This window comes from Mauremys reevesii, linkage group 5, assembly GCF_016161935.1.
Source record: "Mauremys reevesii isolate NIE-2019 linkage group 5, ASM1616193v1, whole genome shotgun sequence".
NCBI classification, from domain to species: domain Eukaryota; kingdom Metazoa; phylum Chordata; order Testudines; family Geoemydidae; genus Mauremys; species Mauremys reevesii.
Window position 1 is genome coordinate 123,820,485 of NC_052627.1, and position 16,668 is coordinate 123,837,152.

General features: G+C 39.2%; 1 protein-coding gene across 1 annotated transcript in view; it reads left to right on the plus strand.

Annotated features, from left to right (window-relative positions):
- Positions 1 to 4,135: 4,135 nt before the first annotated feature.
- Positions 4,136 to 16,668, plus strand: part of RNF212 (ring finger protein 212) — a 29,427-nt gene continuing 16,894 nt past the window's right edge. The window contains exons 1-3 of the mRNA XM_039539400.1: positions 4,136 to 4,387; positions 8,666 to 8,727; positions 14,042 to 14,116. Of these exons, the coding sequence (XP_039395334.1) occupies positions 4,276 to 4,387; positions 8,666 to 8,727; positions 14,042 to 14,116 (249 nt within the window). The 5' untranslated portion in view covers positions 4,136 to 4,275. The remainder of the gene's footprint in view (positions 4,388 to 8,665; positions 8,728 to 14,041; positions 14,117 to 16,668) is intronic.

Here is a 16,668-nt window from a genome sequence, read left to right on the forward strand (position 1 = left end):
GAGAGGAAGTTATGACATCAAGAAACAGGCTATTTCTACCTTTGACCAGTCTCTCCCTGCACCCAAAGAAGGTCTACTAGTGCAAAGTGCTGTGCAAGCGGAACATCACCATTTGGCAACTTGTCTGCAGTTCCAGCTCCTACACAATGAAAGTCCAGAAAACACAACCTCTCTATAATTTTAAGTATCATATTTCATCCTTTTGTATTGTTTAGTCTTTTGTTTTTAATTCTCCAGAAGCTGTTCCATCCTTTATTTTTAGCATGTGAAAGTGTGGTTGTGTGCACACGTGTGTGTAGAGCTAGGCAATTTTTTTTCTTTTACTAATTGTTTTGCAACATAAAAATGCATTTTTGGGGGGTGATCTGAAACTATTTGCCTAATTTGGGTGAAATTCAATTAATAGTTTTGATTAATGTTTTAAATATTGAATGTTTAAACGTTTTAAATTTTTATTTTTATTTAATTTTTAAATTTCACCAGTTTTAAAAAAACACACCCACACAAAAACGGTGAAAACCACCTGTGAAGTCAAATCAAAATGAAAAACGTATGGAAAATCAATCATTTTGTGTAAACCCAAATGTTTCAGTCAACTCGAAACAAATCAAAAAACCCAAAAGTTTTTTTTTTGGGTCAACTCAAAACATTTTGGTTGATTCTAAATTCAATTTTTTTCTGTGTGTTTCGATTGAATGAAAACAATTTTTTTTAAAAATTGGGGTTTGAATGAGACCTGTTTTTTTCAGGGAGGCACAGGGGTGTTCCAGACTTTTGGTCCAGCCCCCAAACCAAAAAAATCCATTATTTGCTGAGAGCTGTGTGTGTGAGAGCACTTATAAAGCCCACACAGGGAAGGTGCCAGAAAGAAACATTTTCCAGGTTAAAGAGCTCTAAATATTGTCTTATAAAGACACTCATTGAAATTTGTTCTGTTTAGAAGTCTAGAGCTATTAGGATTGCCATCAGTAATTTCTGGTAAACACGATTGTTAAACATTGGCTTATTATAGAGTGTTCTGTTAAAGTGTATATTATAATACTTGGTTGGATGAGAAAAGGTTGCCAGGAGTTCTCATACTTCATTAAACTGCGACCCCCTTCTGAAAACAAAAATTACTATAGGACCACAGGAGGGGGGACTGAAGTCTGAGCCCGCCCGAGCCCAGCCATCACAGGGATGGGGGCAAAGCCAAAGCCTGACTGTCCCAGGCTGGGGGGGCCAGAGCCGAAGCCCAAAGGCTTCAGCCCCAGGCAGGAGGCCTGTAACCTTAGCCCCACTGAAGCCCTCAGGCTTGAGCTTTGACCCTGAGTCCCAGCAAGTCTAAGCCAGCCCTGGAGACCCCATTAAAATAGGGCCGTGACCCACTTTTGGGTCTCGACACAGCATACTGGGTTAGACACAGCATACTAACTGAAGGCTAAGAAGGAAGTTTTATAATTGGCTCTAAGGTTGTGGTTCAAACAGATAATAATTTGGTTTTTGTATTAAGCTATTTAACCATTGATTGATGTTAGTAAAATTCCTTCTTTGGGATTTATAAATAAATGGACAGCCACCTTCTTAGCCTCCCTCTTAAAAGTTATATAAGGATTGATTACATCTCTGGCATTAATTTGATGATTTAACTTCAGTCCAAGACTACCTGGCTTGATTAGATTATGATATGATAGTGTTTTATTCTTAGTTTAGTTTAGTATTGCTAATATCTTAGCTTTGGTGACATGCTTTCTTGATTCTATTTTAATTTAAGATTTTTAATAAGATTTACAAATTGATACTGAATCATGTTTCTTTCAATAAGCAATATGGATCCAAAACCTTTGAGAACCTATGCTGGATAGCAGCAGGTCAACCTAAAAGCCTGACCAATTCCTCCTGGTAAGTTTATGGTTCTCACATTTCTCTATCTTATATTCAGAGCAGCATTTAGAGTAGTGATTAGAGATGGTTGAGAATTTTCTATTGAAATTTCTTTAAAACAAAAATGCCTTTTTTTCCCCTCAATGTAAAAAAAACCCCTAAAATCAGTTTTTACTTAAAAAACAAAAAATCCTCAAAAATTAAAAAAAAGTTTTCATGGAAAAGTTTACCATTTTCTTACTATCTCTAGTTGTGATTATTGTACCCATCTACTGATTTAACAAGTTTGTCTAGATAAAATTCTATTATAAAATACTACCTATATTCAGCTATTTAGATTGCTTAATTAGCTGAACATTCTAGTATTTTTCCTTTTAAAAGAATCATAGAATATCAGGGTTGGAAGGGACCTTAGGAGGTCATCTAGTCCAACCCGAACTGATTGTTCTATTGTTACACATCACTGGGGAGTTTCTAAAATTATATTTTTGAAATGCAGTTATTGAAAGATGTAAATCAGCAGGTGCTTAATAAAATTAAGTAAATAGATGCAATGAATGATGTCTTTTTTCATAATACAAAATATTCCTAAAAAAAGCACTTTTGGAACTGAGACAAATTGCAGGACTTTTTATTTTTGTTGTCTTTTCACCATTAATACAAATGAAAAAGGAATGCATATAACTGATTAGAATGCACTTAACTGATCTTAAATCACTAATAGTTTCCACCGCTATTCTGAAAATTAAGAAAGGTATTCTAAAAGTAATTATTTTTTTGTCTCATACATTCCAGGACCTCAGTTCTGGGATCTGTGTTTCCCATGCATATGCTGATATTATCAACAACACATGCAGCTGAGCAGACCAGTGAAATGCCTTTCTTAGCATGATTTAACTGTTAGTGATATCATTAGCTGCAGAAGGAACCTGAGCTCAGATTCTTGCAGGTAAAAGAGAATGATTCTTGAATATCATTTAAGCCTGATTTGTAATAGAAGGAATACATTTGTGCCAGTACGTGATTTGTTTATCTGGCCATGTATGGACAAAATCAGTATTTGCATGCTCATCTCTGTTAAGAGCTGCACACAGGAAACAATTTGTGGTACCTTTTAACTAGAGTTAGTAAAGAAAAACCACAAAAAAACCCCCCAGAATTTCCATCCTGTGGGAAATTGAGATTTTGAAATTTGGATTTATCCCAAATAGGGATGAAAAGTCAAAGTCTCAGAATTATGCACAAAATGATAGATTCCAAAATATTTTGTTTTGACTTTACCAGAGCATTTCATTTTTATTAAGGTCAAAAAATGTTCATTTCAGCTATATTATACTATAGTGGAAACAATAAAGTAAAATGAGATGATTAAGTCAAAATGAAATATTTCAAATTTACATGAATAAAATGTTTTGCCATTATAGAAACAAAACATTTTGATAATTACCCAAAAATTTAGATGAAATTGATACATTCCAGCAAAATGTTTTGATTTAATTGAAAACTGTTCTGTCGGAAAAATTTTGTCCAGCTCTAATATTAACGATCTTATTGAACCCACAAACCTATGAATGATATCAGGAATTCTATGAATGCTATTGTTCTGGTATGCCATCAGATGGCAATGTTTATATATAAACCGCCCTGGTAGTTGGGCAGAGGTGAGTAAATCCATCCCACCTCATTGCCCTGTTAGGGGTGAGGAGTGGATAAATCCTGCCCTTCTCACCACTGTTGGGTGCTAGGAGCAGGATGGGAAAATCTCTGCCCCTCACCTGGCTCTCCTCCCCTGTAGGGTGGGAAGGTCAGGTAAATTCCCCCTGACCATCCCGTTGTCGGGGGAGGTGGGTGAATCCCCCCCATCTGCTCACCACCTTGTTGGGAGTAAGGAAAAAAACCCTCTGATACTCATTGCCCTTGCGGGGGGGGAGGTGTGGGTGAATCACACACACACATGCTCACCACCCTCTTGTTGGGGAGGGATGGGTGACTCCCCCCTAAAATGTTCACTACCCTCATGGCTGGGGGGGTTGATGAATCCCCCCTCACACACTCTCACAGCCCTCTTGGGGGAGAGGAGCGGGTGAATCCCCACACACACACACACTCACTGCTGTCTGGGGGGAGAGAGGGGGTGAATTCCCCCTCACACGCTCACTACCCTCTTGGGGTGGGTGGGGTTGGTGAATCCCCCCTCACATGCTCACTGCCCTCTGGGTGGGGGAGGGGCAGGTGACTGGCAGCTGGAATTCCCTCCCCTCATAACTGCCACTCACTTCCGACCCCGAACTGCCACCGCTCCGGGTGCAGCTGCCAAATGCTGCCTGCAGCGGATGGAAGGCCAGGAGACGAGACAGCCTCCATCGTGGTTGGGCTCTCCGGGCACATTAGCGCCCCAGCTCCCCCATTAAGATGGCTGCCCTGGTGTTCTGCAACGTGTGTTTCCGACAGCCCCGAACGGCCACGCCAAGGTTCAGCCTCACCAATTGCGGCCATGTTATCTGTGAGCCGTGTCTTCAGAAAGGTAACAGCCTATCGCGAGAGGGAGCCGTGCCCTGTCCCAGGCCACGCGGCTCCCTGGCCTAAGGGCTCAGGCAGGGAGCGAGGGTGGCAGGTCTGGTGGCGCGTCAACCCATCAGGGTCACAGCAAGAGCTGTGCCATGTTTCCGACTGGCCACCGGGGTCCTGGAACAATTTGTATAGTGGGGGGTGCTGGGAGCCATTGAACCAAACTGTAAACTCTGTATATTATGGAAACCACTTCAAGCCAGGAGGTGCAGTAGCACCCCTAGTTCCAGCACCTATGCTGGCCACACTAGCAAATTAGCTTGTAGCTGAAGGGCAGTGTGAGCTTAATTAGTGTGAAACACAGCAGACTAGCCACTGGGTCTTTTTATGAGGCGAATGTGTGCACCTCCCCCTCCCCCGCCCACCCCGCAACCTCCACCTTCATATAATCAAAAGATCATAGGGCTGCATGATATTTGTCCACTGAAATTGAAAAGCCTGAGAGTTTCCTTTTTTTAAAAATCACCTAACATAAATTTCTTACCCTAGGTATTGTTAAAACAAATATTAAATGTTTTCTAAATTAAAATTAAAAAAGAATTTAAAAACTCCTTATCTGACTATAGTGTTAGTCAAGGTCCTACTACTTTGGAAACATGCCTTATGCGTCCTAAAATCTGAGGCTTTAGTAAAAAGTCTGAGGCAAGACAGATATGGTCCCCACATTCACTGCCTGATTCGCAGTGAATGTGGGGACCATATCTGTCTTGCCTCAGACTTTTTACTAAAGCCTCAGATTTTAGGATGCATAAGGCATGTTTCCAAAGTATTAGGACCTTAACTAATACTGATTCAGATTAAGGTGCAGACATGCACTGTCTCATTCACTCTGAAGCACCGTTTAATTTTGCTTTAATTTTAGAACAGATTTCAACATATGGGAATGACGTTATAAGATAGATTTTGCTAGTTGCTTCAGACATTTTAAACCCCACTACAGTATTATTATTATAAATTTTCCTCATTTAAATTGTTACTGTTTGAGAGCTGCAGGACCTTTTAAAAAGGAGGAGTTCCTGCAATATTTTTATACCTCCATGTTATGCATATGCCCTATCAGCTAGATTTTGGAAGCCTTACAATATATATTTAGGAGCTGTGGCAGAAGCATAGGGGAGGCAGATTTATCTTGGAAATATAAAGCTCATAAAGTGGGATCCACAAAGAGATTTACCATATTTTTCCGTGTATAAGACGACCCCCCCACTTTTCTAACCCAAAATTCAGAAATCAATATTTTAAACATAAAACAGAACACATTTTTATTTAGTAATTACCGTAGGCAACATTTACATACCAGCTGTGAGCGCGGGAAGCCTGGGAGGGCTGAGAAGCAAGCAGGCTTCTCGCTCAGGCCCAGGAAGAGTACACCGAGGTAGGGGTAGAGGGAATGAGAAGGGCCATGCGCCCCGGCTGGTCTCCGGACGTGGCCCTGCCCGGCTCCTGCCGCGTCCCTCCCCGGCCCCGCGACTCCTGCCCCGGCCCCGCGTCCCCGGCTGCCCGGCTCCGTCCACGCGACTCCTGCCCTGGCCCCGCGTCCCCAGCCACCCGACTCCGGGCCTGTGTCCCCGGCCGCCTGGCTCCGGCCCAGGCCCCGCGTGCCCGGCTCCGGACACTGCCTGGCCCCGTGGCTCCAGCCGCCCGGCTCCTGCTGTTTTGCCACGCAGCCGGGCTCCGCGCTCCCAGCTCCAGCTGTAGCGCCGCCAGCCACGTCCAGGCAGCATGGTAAGGGGGCAGGGAGGGGGTGTTAGAGAGAGGGCAGGGGAGTTCAGGGGTGGTGGGGTGGATAGGGGTTGGGATTTTGGCAGCTCATCACTGGGTATGGGCAGTTTCGCAACCGTGCGGTTCTCTCCTCGGCTTACTTCCGTGTATAAGATGACCCTCAATTTTTAGTCTAACGATTTTAGGAAAAAGTATAGTCTTATACACGGAAAAATACGGGATAGGTGCTGCAACACTCAGTGTCACAGAAGCTAACGCTTAGGTGTCTAGAAAATCACAGGAGCAACTCTGTGGTCCACAAAGCTGAGTTAGGTGCTTAGGCTCCTTCAACAATAAATGGGGAGAGAGACACACTTCAGAATGGAATTCACAAAAACCAGCAGAGCAGGCAAAGAGCTGCCTAAGTTAGCCAATGGGAGAGGTTAACCAGAAAGTTGTGTGCTAGGCCCTGCTCCCCTCTCAGAGATAGGCACGCAAGTCCAGGTTGCAGGGAGAAAGAAGCCTGTTTCTGCTTAGTGGTCCATGAACTGGTACACACCACTGGAGTGAGGCAGCTTAGGCACCTAAGCCTCTTTGAGGGAATGAGTTAGGCACCTCACTCCACACAAAATGGCCCAATTATGTTTTAAGTATTTATCCGCAGTGGAATAGTCATTGGGCCAGAGAGAGAGCCTGGGAATGACTCTCTTGTCCAGTGGTTGGGGTGGAGACCCTGGCTCCGGTGCACCGGCTCCAGACACTCTTTCATTATTTATCCAATAGTGCCACAGCTTCAACAAGAGAAACTGAGGGAGTCACCCACATCAGAATATGTCATATCTCAGTGGTGAGAGCATGTTCCACAGAGGATTTGAATAGGGGCACCTATTCAAACCCTCCCTTTCTCCCCAGCTGGCAGAGAAGGGGGAATTGAATGTAGGTCTCCCACATCCTAGCTGAGTGCTCTAGCCACTTTGCTAAACATTATAAGGCAGGCACCAGCTTGTCCTGTGTATGCATTTTGAACCAAACCTCATCCAGTCAATGGTCTCTGTGTGCACCTGTTTCCCCCTGCTTTGCAAATTGCTCTGGGGCTTAGGCAGCACATAGACTGCTGGACAGATAGAGGGAGGCATTAGTGCACATGCCCAGACTCTGAAACACAGGTGCCTAGAAAATGTTTACTCTGAAAAACTTAGGCATTGAGTTAATTTAGGTGCCTATGGATTGTACAAAAGCCAAAACTGGGATTTAGGCACCGAAGTCTGAGGTTTAGGCACTGAAGTACCTTCATGGATACCACCCCTACTGATAATCAGACAGACACAAAATATGGCATTTCTTCTCTTTCCTTGTTAGACTGTGATGTCATTTCAACAGTTCTGGTTCTTCTGAGTGTTTATGAAAAAAAAACAAAAATTCTTCAAGAATTAGCTAGTGTAATCAGTGGCAAAGAATCCTGTGGCACCTTATAGACTAACAGACGTTTTGCAGCATGAGCTTTCGTGGGTGAATACCCACTTCTGGGTATTCACCCACGAAAGCTCATGCTGCAAAACGTCTGTTAGTCTATAAGGTGCCACAGGATTCTTTGCTGCTTCTACAGAACCAGACTAACACGGCTACCCCTCTGATACTTGTAATCAGTGGCTTTGTTTAAGAGGAAGGTGCCCAAAGTGCAGCCCCAGTAACTGAACGTAACTAAAATGTGTCCCACATCTGTCCCTTCTTAATAAAGTCTGAGTGAGAAGAAAATTGATAGAGTGTAGGTTTTAACTGGTGTGAATTCAGATACCATTTCTACCTGTTATAATACCATTTTTACAGTGTTCTTCATCTCCAAATATCATTATAAACCTTGATATTCAACATGTTAGGCAGTAAGCAAATAGTTGACTAGATATGTCTTATGTATTTATAGAATAGCTATCAAGGAAGATAACGAGTGTATTTAAATATTATGATTGTGTGAATCTATTGTTAATGTGTTTAAAATAATAAAGACATATTTTAGAAAATGGTTACTTTTATGCTTAGGAATAAAGTCTGATCCTGCTTCTATTGAAGTCACTGACAAAAAAACACAAAGGGTGAAATTCTGTTGAAGTCAAGACTTCACAAATTTCACCCACTGAGTTCAGTGGGGGCAGAATTGGGCCCAAAATATCTTAAAGTCATACCTCTGGTTAGTTCTTATCCATCAAATCATTTAAGCATGAACTTAAATTTAAGCATGTGAGTAGTCTCATTTAAGTCAACAGAAGTACTCAAACAACAGGATTCAGTGAGACTACTCTTGTGAATAAAGTTGCTTGCATACATAAGTGTCTGTAGGATTCAGGTGTGGGAGCCATTTCACATTTTTCCTTGTGCAACTGTGTTCACATTTTTGAAAAATCAAACTCTTTATACGATTTTATTTGCAATTATGTACAGCCTCTTTGATTCTTGAAACAAACAAGGTCTAAGCATCAAAATAAGTTGCATATGCTGTATGACATACACTCCTATGGCATTCATTTTTATTTTACAGGCAAAAAAGATGAATGTTTGATTTGTAGAGCTCCTTGCCGTACAATATTTCTTTCTAAAAAGGTAAATTAAGGCTTTCATAATATTTGTTTTATACTAATTTGTAGTTTCCTTAACAGTAGAGTTATTTCATTACAATATACTTTCCTTTTGTTTGTCAGTTGTACATGGACATTCACTAACGTTTTGACAGTAGTCATAGTTGCTCTGTTACTATATAGGGTACACTTATGGATTTCTTCAGACACAACTATATATAGCCTGGAGTGTGTACACCCCAGAAGTCAGCAGTAAATCAGTACAACTTCTTCAAGAAGCAAGTTGGTGACTAACGTAAAAGGTTAGAGGTGATTGTCAAAAAGTAGAAAGTTCCATGTCATTATCAGATTTCAGGTAAATTAACCCTGTCCTCCTGTGCTCTACAGTTCACTATACTGAGTGTGGCCTTTTTGCCCTCCACAAAAAGTGTGCAACTTGCACCAGTTACTCTTGCTCTTGGATTGGAAGAAAAATTCATGACAGTTCAAGCACTGTTTAGATATATGGGTATTAGGTTTAGCCTTCCTAGGGTGACCAGATGGCCCAATTTTATAGGGACAGTCCTGATATCTGGGGCTTTGTCTTATATGGGTGCCAATCACCCCCATCCCGATTTTTCACCCTTGCTATCTGGTCACCCTAAGCCTTCCCTTTTTCAATAATCCACTCAATCCTGTATTATTTTCCTTTGTGGGAATAGAGTTGAATAGAAGTTTTCATAGGGGTTCTTGCCCTCACTCACCAGAGGATTGTGCAGCCCCCACTTCCTATTTTTGTTACGATGGGGTTGAAAAGTTAATCCTTCCTCTTCTTGCCTAGACACTTTCTTCTCCTTAGCTAAATTTATATTTGGGTTGTGGAGGCACTTTATAATGCCTCCCTGACTAACTACCAGCCCAGTAAAGACGTACCTTCCTTATGAGGGTAAGGGGGACATCATGAACGTGCTTAGTGAAAACAGCATTCTTACAAGCATTCCTACAAGCCTGGAACGGAGGCAGAGTTGGGCTCAAATCGGTATTACATTGCTGGGCCTTGTAGTAGGGTTTAGTATCCCTAGAAGTATTTAACAGCAGGTTAACATACATCTACTAAGTATGTCAATAATACAAAGGTAACTCTGTATTTATGAATAAAATATAGAATGAAAAATACTGCTGAACTGGAGAAAGGGCAGGATGATATCACAGAGGCACATTACAGAAAAGTAACAGGGTGTCAGATAAAGCAGTCTGGCACTCAAAGGGTGTGATTTTCAAAAATACTTAGAAATGCTAATACTCCCATTGACTTCAGTGGGGCAGAATTAAGTCAACACTAAGTGCTTTTGAAAACCCCACCCTAAATGTGTGTAGATATCAATATCAACATCAATGTGTGATGCTTAAAGGGAAATAATAAGTAAACTAGACTGTCTGACAATTGAAGAAGATCTTTATGACCTAGGCATTTCTGAATCTTGGTGGCATGACAAACAAAAGCCTATGGAATACTCTATTATTAGGATCTAAGTCATACAATAAGGATAGATTAGGTTATAGAGGTGGAGGAAGTACCATTATACCAAAAATAATATAAAATCTATTGAACTAAAATGTATTAGTTTTGAGTAGAATATGTATGAATATAAAACTCAGGTCATAAGAATGTAAATATATGATAATAGTTTTACTACTGTCCTCTATAACAGGAGGAGAGACTTTTCTTGACATAGTCCTAAGCAACACACAAGTATCAGGCCAAGGAATAACAATAGATGAATCACTAAGGCTCATTATAATAGCTGATCACAAGATAATTAAGTTCAACATCATGATACTAAACTTTCAAAATGGTTTAACTGAGGAAGCTAATGAAAAAGATCCTAAGGTCTGGCTATAAGCCAGGATGGGTAAGGAATGGTGTCCCTAGCCTCTGTTCGTCAGAGGGTGGAGATGGATGGCAGGAGAGAGATCACTTGATCATTGCCTGTTAGGTTCACTTCCCCTGGGGCACCTGGCATTGGCCACTGTCGGTAGACAGATACTGGGCTAGATGACCCGGTACGGCCGTTCTTATGTTCTTAAAGACAAAAACAAAAATCCTTAGACTTAGTATGGAGGCTATTTAAGCATACCAAAATAGAGTTAGAGTAGGCATGCATATACAGACCAAAAAAAAGGATGCATAATTAGATGGCAAAGCACAGAATGTTGTTAGAGCAAAACAGTTATTTTTCAAAAATGGATATCCAGCCCAACTGAAGCCAGCAGAAGGAGACAGACTCTGGCAGGTAACATGTAAAATGGAGATTAAGAAGCATAAGAATTTGAACAGCAAATAACCAAAACTTAAGAACAAATAAGAATTTTAAAAAATATATATCATAAGTAGGAAGCCTGCAAGAATCCATGGGTCTGCTGGACTACCAGGGAGTAATTAAGATGGGTAGAACATTGCAGAGAAGTTTCATTATTTCTTAGCATCAGTTTCACCACAAATGATGTTGGGAGTTACATGCCCAGGTCACACCCACTATTTTCAGGTAACATTAATGAATCACTGTCAGAGATTGAGATGCCATGTATCTGAAGAAGTGAGGTTTTTTACCCACCAAAGCTTATGCCCAAATAAATCTGTTAGTCTTTAAGGTGCCACTGGACTCCTTGTTGTTTTTGATGAATTATAGTGAATTCTGGCTCCATTGCAATCCATGGGAGTTTTGCCATTGAAGTCAGTATGGCCAGGATTTCAATCTTAAATTGGAATGCATCACCAGAACTGGATGGAAGACATCAAGCATTCTAAAGGAATTCAAGAGTGTAGTGGCTGAGCAGTTAACAAAAGGATTAACTGTTTCATTAAAACCTGCTACTGTATTGGAGGACTGAAAGGTAGCTAATTACTGTATCGTTTAAAAAGGTACTAGTGGTGATCAGTAAGTCTTGCTTAAGTAAATCAGTGGGAATGATAATTAAGCATCCACACACCAAAAAAAAAAATGGTTGAGCTCCATAATTTAGGGACCTGAGAGGAAAAACGGCTAGTAAGTTTTATTGGTATGATGCTGACCCCATTGATATTAAGGACAAAACTCCCAACTGACTTCAGTTAAATCAAAATAGGACCCTATAAATGTTCTAAAACTCCTCATTACATTATTTATTTGGGGTAGTAGAAGGGTCACATTTTTCAATTAGTGCATGATTGTCATTTATAGCTTTACATTTCTACTATTTTTGTACTTCAGTCACCAAACTGGTCATTATTTCAGAACAGGCTTAAGTACTTTGCTGAATCAAAGCCTCAGTGTTTATTATTTTGGGATATTATAAAAACATCCAATATTGCTTTATACAATAATAATCTAAACATTTGTTAGAAACCCTTATTTTTGATGGTTTGTAAATCTCTTTCTAGTGGAGTTCTTCATTTGCGTCCATATCTTTTAATAGATTTCTAGCATGAATTCAAGAACCTCTCTCTTTGCTAGAACCTCAAATAAATTGTATCGCTTGTCCATAAAATACATTTTAAATACGCATACTGCACTTGTATGAATACGATGGTTGCTCACTGGATGAAATTTTATTTTCTTATATTGGTGAATAAAGGTCATTTAGATTTGCTAGCACGGGTTTCAGTTTGAATAAAAGATAGGTTAGAGTGCATTAGTTTATATTTATATAGGTATACAAAATGTCCACTCAATGAGAACTAGATAATTGCTTCATAATTTACATGGTAAAACAATAGGGGGTCAACCACGTCATTATGTTAGGAGGCAGTGTGGAGGGGCACTGCCCCAGCAGAAGCTTCAGGAAAGAACATTTTATCAAAGAAATTATATCTCAGAGTCTATTAAATCTTTCTTTAATAGCACTACTTACCAGCCTCTACAATCTAGTCTGTCTTTCATTTATATTTGATAGGCAAGTGCTCCATTATCCCACTTGTATTTGTCATTCCACTATGTTTCTGTTCAGACTAGTCTCTCCCCTAAAAAGTTACAACAGCTAATAAATTTACAGTCCCACTTCTTTATATTAACTATTCATCCATGAATTGAAATCCTGTCTAGTTGTCCCTGAACACAGAACCAGAAACATTTCAGAGAAAGCTATCATCATGTATTGTTATTTATTTTGATATTAAGTTCAGTTTATTCTACACTACTCCCAAATTTTAAAATGCACCACATTTTCTTAAGAGAAAATACTTAATTGCACTGTAGATGTTTTTTAGTAAAATTCAGGAGGTTTCATAATGGAGTAGGGAATAGCTGGAGATTTTGGCACCAAAGTAACTGTGAGAGGTGGCTTTTTTCTTTTGGCATTCAAGAGACAGCTGAGATTTTCTTACTGGGGAATGTATAGAACTCTAATTTTCCAACTTTTTGGGGGCAGAGCTGACTTAAAATTTGGGGGAGAAGTTACCCACCTCAGCAAGTAGCTGTCCCACTACAAAATGTTTAATGTATGCTACTGCATCCAACAATAGTGGATAGTCACATTAGCTTGTAATTTCTGCTGAAATGCTCAGCTCCGAAATAGTTCATATGGCTATGTAGGCCATTTGTCCTTCGGCTTCAGAGTCAGCACCCTTTACAGAAGAATGAAAATATTTCACACTTCTCTCAGAATTCTTGTTTCAGGCTCTTCAGACATCAGTTTTAAACTCAGTTCCAATTAGGAAGGGTTTTCTTTGCCACCATATGGAGGTATTTACTTTTTGAATGAGAGCTTAAAATATGGAACACAATTATGCAGCATATTTTAAAATGTCAGGAAACCATTGTGTTATATTAGGGGCCTCACTTACAAATTCTAGGATAAGAAAACTGTCACTTCTTCATATATTAATCTCCATGAATGTTCACTTTTAAATTTTCACTCTTAGATATATGAAGCACATTTGTTTAATAGATTATCTATAGTGTTTAAATATATTATTAAAAATTCTTCCAGATATTAAAAAGATACTGAATGAAACCAGACTTAATCCCTGCATCTTCCTACTGGATACCACCCTACAACTTGTTGCATTAGCTTTTATTATCCATGTACAACTGTTCAATCAATCAGTTTATGGAACATTTAATGTAATGCTATATTTTAAAGCTTTTCTAAGTACCAAGGGTAAAATTATTAAAAGTCAATGAAATTTAGGCTCCTAAGTACATAAGTCACTTTTGAAAATGGAACCTAAGTTCCTTAGTCATAAAGATATTTTTGAAAATTTTACCCTAATTATGATATCCACTACATTTTCTTCAGCCACTAATTCTGTCTTTTAAAAAATTACAATGCTATATTGTAGACATTAATTTTGGTAACATTTAGTTACTCTTTCTCTGCAGACAAATCCCGAAATTCAGTCACTGTTTATGGGAATAGATATGTTATGCAAAAAATATTCAAGAGAAATTACACAGGTGAGTCCTACAAAACTTGTTTTGCAAGATTTGATTGCCATCTGTCAATCAGAATCCAGATTTTTTTGTGGATTCATCATATAAAATAAAAGGTGTGCTTTTTCTTCTTTTTTAGAAACTGACTTCTCTTCATTCCTAACCCATTTTTTCCCCTTTGTCAATATAGTTGTTGGTCTAGCAGTTCCAGTTTTCCTCATTTCTTTTCTCTGTTTTTTTTTTGTTTGTTTAGCTAGTTGATTTTTGTTCCGTTTTGTGGTTTGGGGCATTTTTGGACTGACCAACTCATTGTGGCCTGATTTTCAAAGTGCTAACCACTTGCAGCTTCTATTAACTTCAGTGTAAAGGGCAAAATTGTATGACTAGTTCAACTTCCACATTTTCTTTCTCCAGTACACAGTTCCAAGGTGGTTAAGAAAGCATCAGAGCTACTGTTTATGTCTTAATCTCATACTAATTATCACTACTTCTTGTTATTTTAATGACACATAAATATTTGCAATGCAAAAGTATCAAATATTAGCTATATCAGAAATTAAACAGGTAAATTTAAATCACTGTTGGCTCCATATGCTATGGCTAAAAAAAAAAATACAAACCAAAAAATGTTTCAAAGGGATGGGGAAGGAAAATATGATGTAGAAACTCATGTGAGCATTTGGATGCTGTCTAGATGAATAGTCTATAGAAAATGTTTCAATGTGCATAATTCAGAATCCATTCAGAAATTTTCAAGACTACAGTCAGAATCAAAATACAGTCATTCAGATGTCTGTTCAATAGTTTCCAGTAAACTCTTAGCTTTCTTAATTTCCCAGAAAATGAATTTTCATGTGACAAAATCCAAGTTTCATTTAGGACATGGCACATGGCCTTGGTACTGAGCCCAAGATCCGGATATATTAGAATTCTGTTTTTTATTGTACAATATATTTCTTTTTTCCCTGTAAGGGGCACAGAGAGGTTGGTTATTTTTGCTTCTCCTCTATTTTATATTCACAGTCTCTTTATCAGTAACATTTGATCAGCAACCGAAGCCTTTGGTTTTTTCCTGTGCCTAATACATTACTGCCAAAACACCTCATGCCATTTTGACACGGTCACAAAAAATTAGCATATAGTCACTTGTTTCTCTTCCAGCCCAGCTGATATGTACAGTTAACAGTTTATCTTACACCCATTCCCACCATGAGCCTGGCCTCACAGACTAGGCATTGTAATATAGAAATAAAAGTATTTATTGGAACACTGCAAGTAACAACTCCAGCACACAGAGACAGGACTGAACTTCCTCCTAGCTGCCCCTCCCCCACAACTATGACAACAACATAATATAAAAATAAGACAACTTAAACCTAAGATAAAGATACATTTCCACCTACGATAGAAGTGCTGTCTGCACTGACCATTACAGATCACATCCTAGCCACATTAGTATTTTGACAATCGGATTTGTCAAGCCCCAAATAAAATGCTATTTTAATAAAAAAGATTGTGAAATTCACTGCTAGGTTGTGTGTTCTTTGTACTGCCTTTTAATGAGTTCTGAAAGCAAAAACAACATATACCTGGCATGGCCTAGTTTTCCAGCTGCTGGAAAAATATATTATGTGTTTAACCCAACTGTAAAAATAAAACTGATACTATTGTGTGTAAATTTATACTCTGATACTTCATATTAGTGAGATTTGCCACAATATGCCAGTTTCCAAGTAGTTTGAAATTATTCTTTGAGTTCAGCAAGAGTTACTACTGACTAAAGTAGTATTAACAACTAAGTAGGATGTCTCACTGTGACCAGGATCCTAGTGGGGGCCAACTACGGTCACTCAATTAGGGTGAACTGCAAAGAATGGGGCAATCGCCAAAAAGCTGGTGGATGTTCCAATACTTAGATTTACCCAGCCATCATAAAACATCTTCTTTATTACTTCATGGGTTACTCAGAAGTCCAAACAACACAGTTCTCTTAAAGTGATCCAGTCTCAGGCCTCCATCCAGGTACCTAAGTCAAATATGACAATTTATGAAAATCTTTATTTCATCATATAAAATAAAAGGTTCTACTAGTCCCAAAGGATCGGACACATTATGTCTGAGGTTATTGAATATTCCAGCTCTTACCCAAATACATGCCACAGCCAATTCTTATTAACTAAACTAAACTTTATTAAAAAACAAAAGAGAGAGAGTATGGTTAAAAGATCAATATACATACAGACATGAGTTCAATTCATTTAGGTACAGATCCATAGGAGAGGTGGTGAGAATTGTAGTTGCAAAGAGTTCTTTTAGAAATAGTTCATAGGTTATAGTCCAATGTCCAAATATCTCATTCAGGGTGGAGCAGCATAACTGGGACCTCAGCCTTGCAACTCAAACTTCCCTTGATGAAGCCTGAGCAGATCTGAGATGACAGAATCAGGACCCAAAGATCTTTTTTACAATTTCATGTCTTTTGACAAGTTAGAGTTCCTCAGGGAACAAAAGGTAATTAGGATGACTTTGAAAGAAGTCCATCACTGGTACTTGGCTATACGAATTAACTTAAGGCC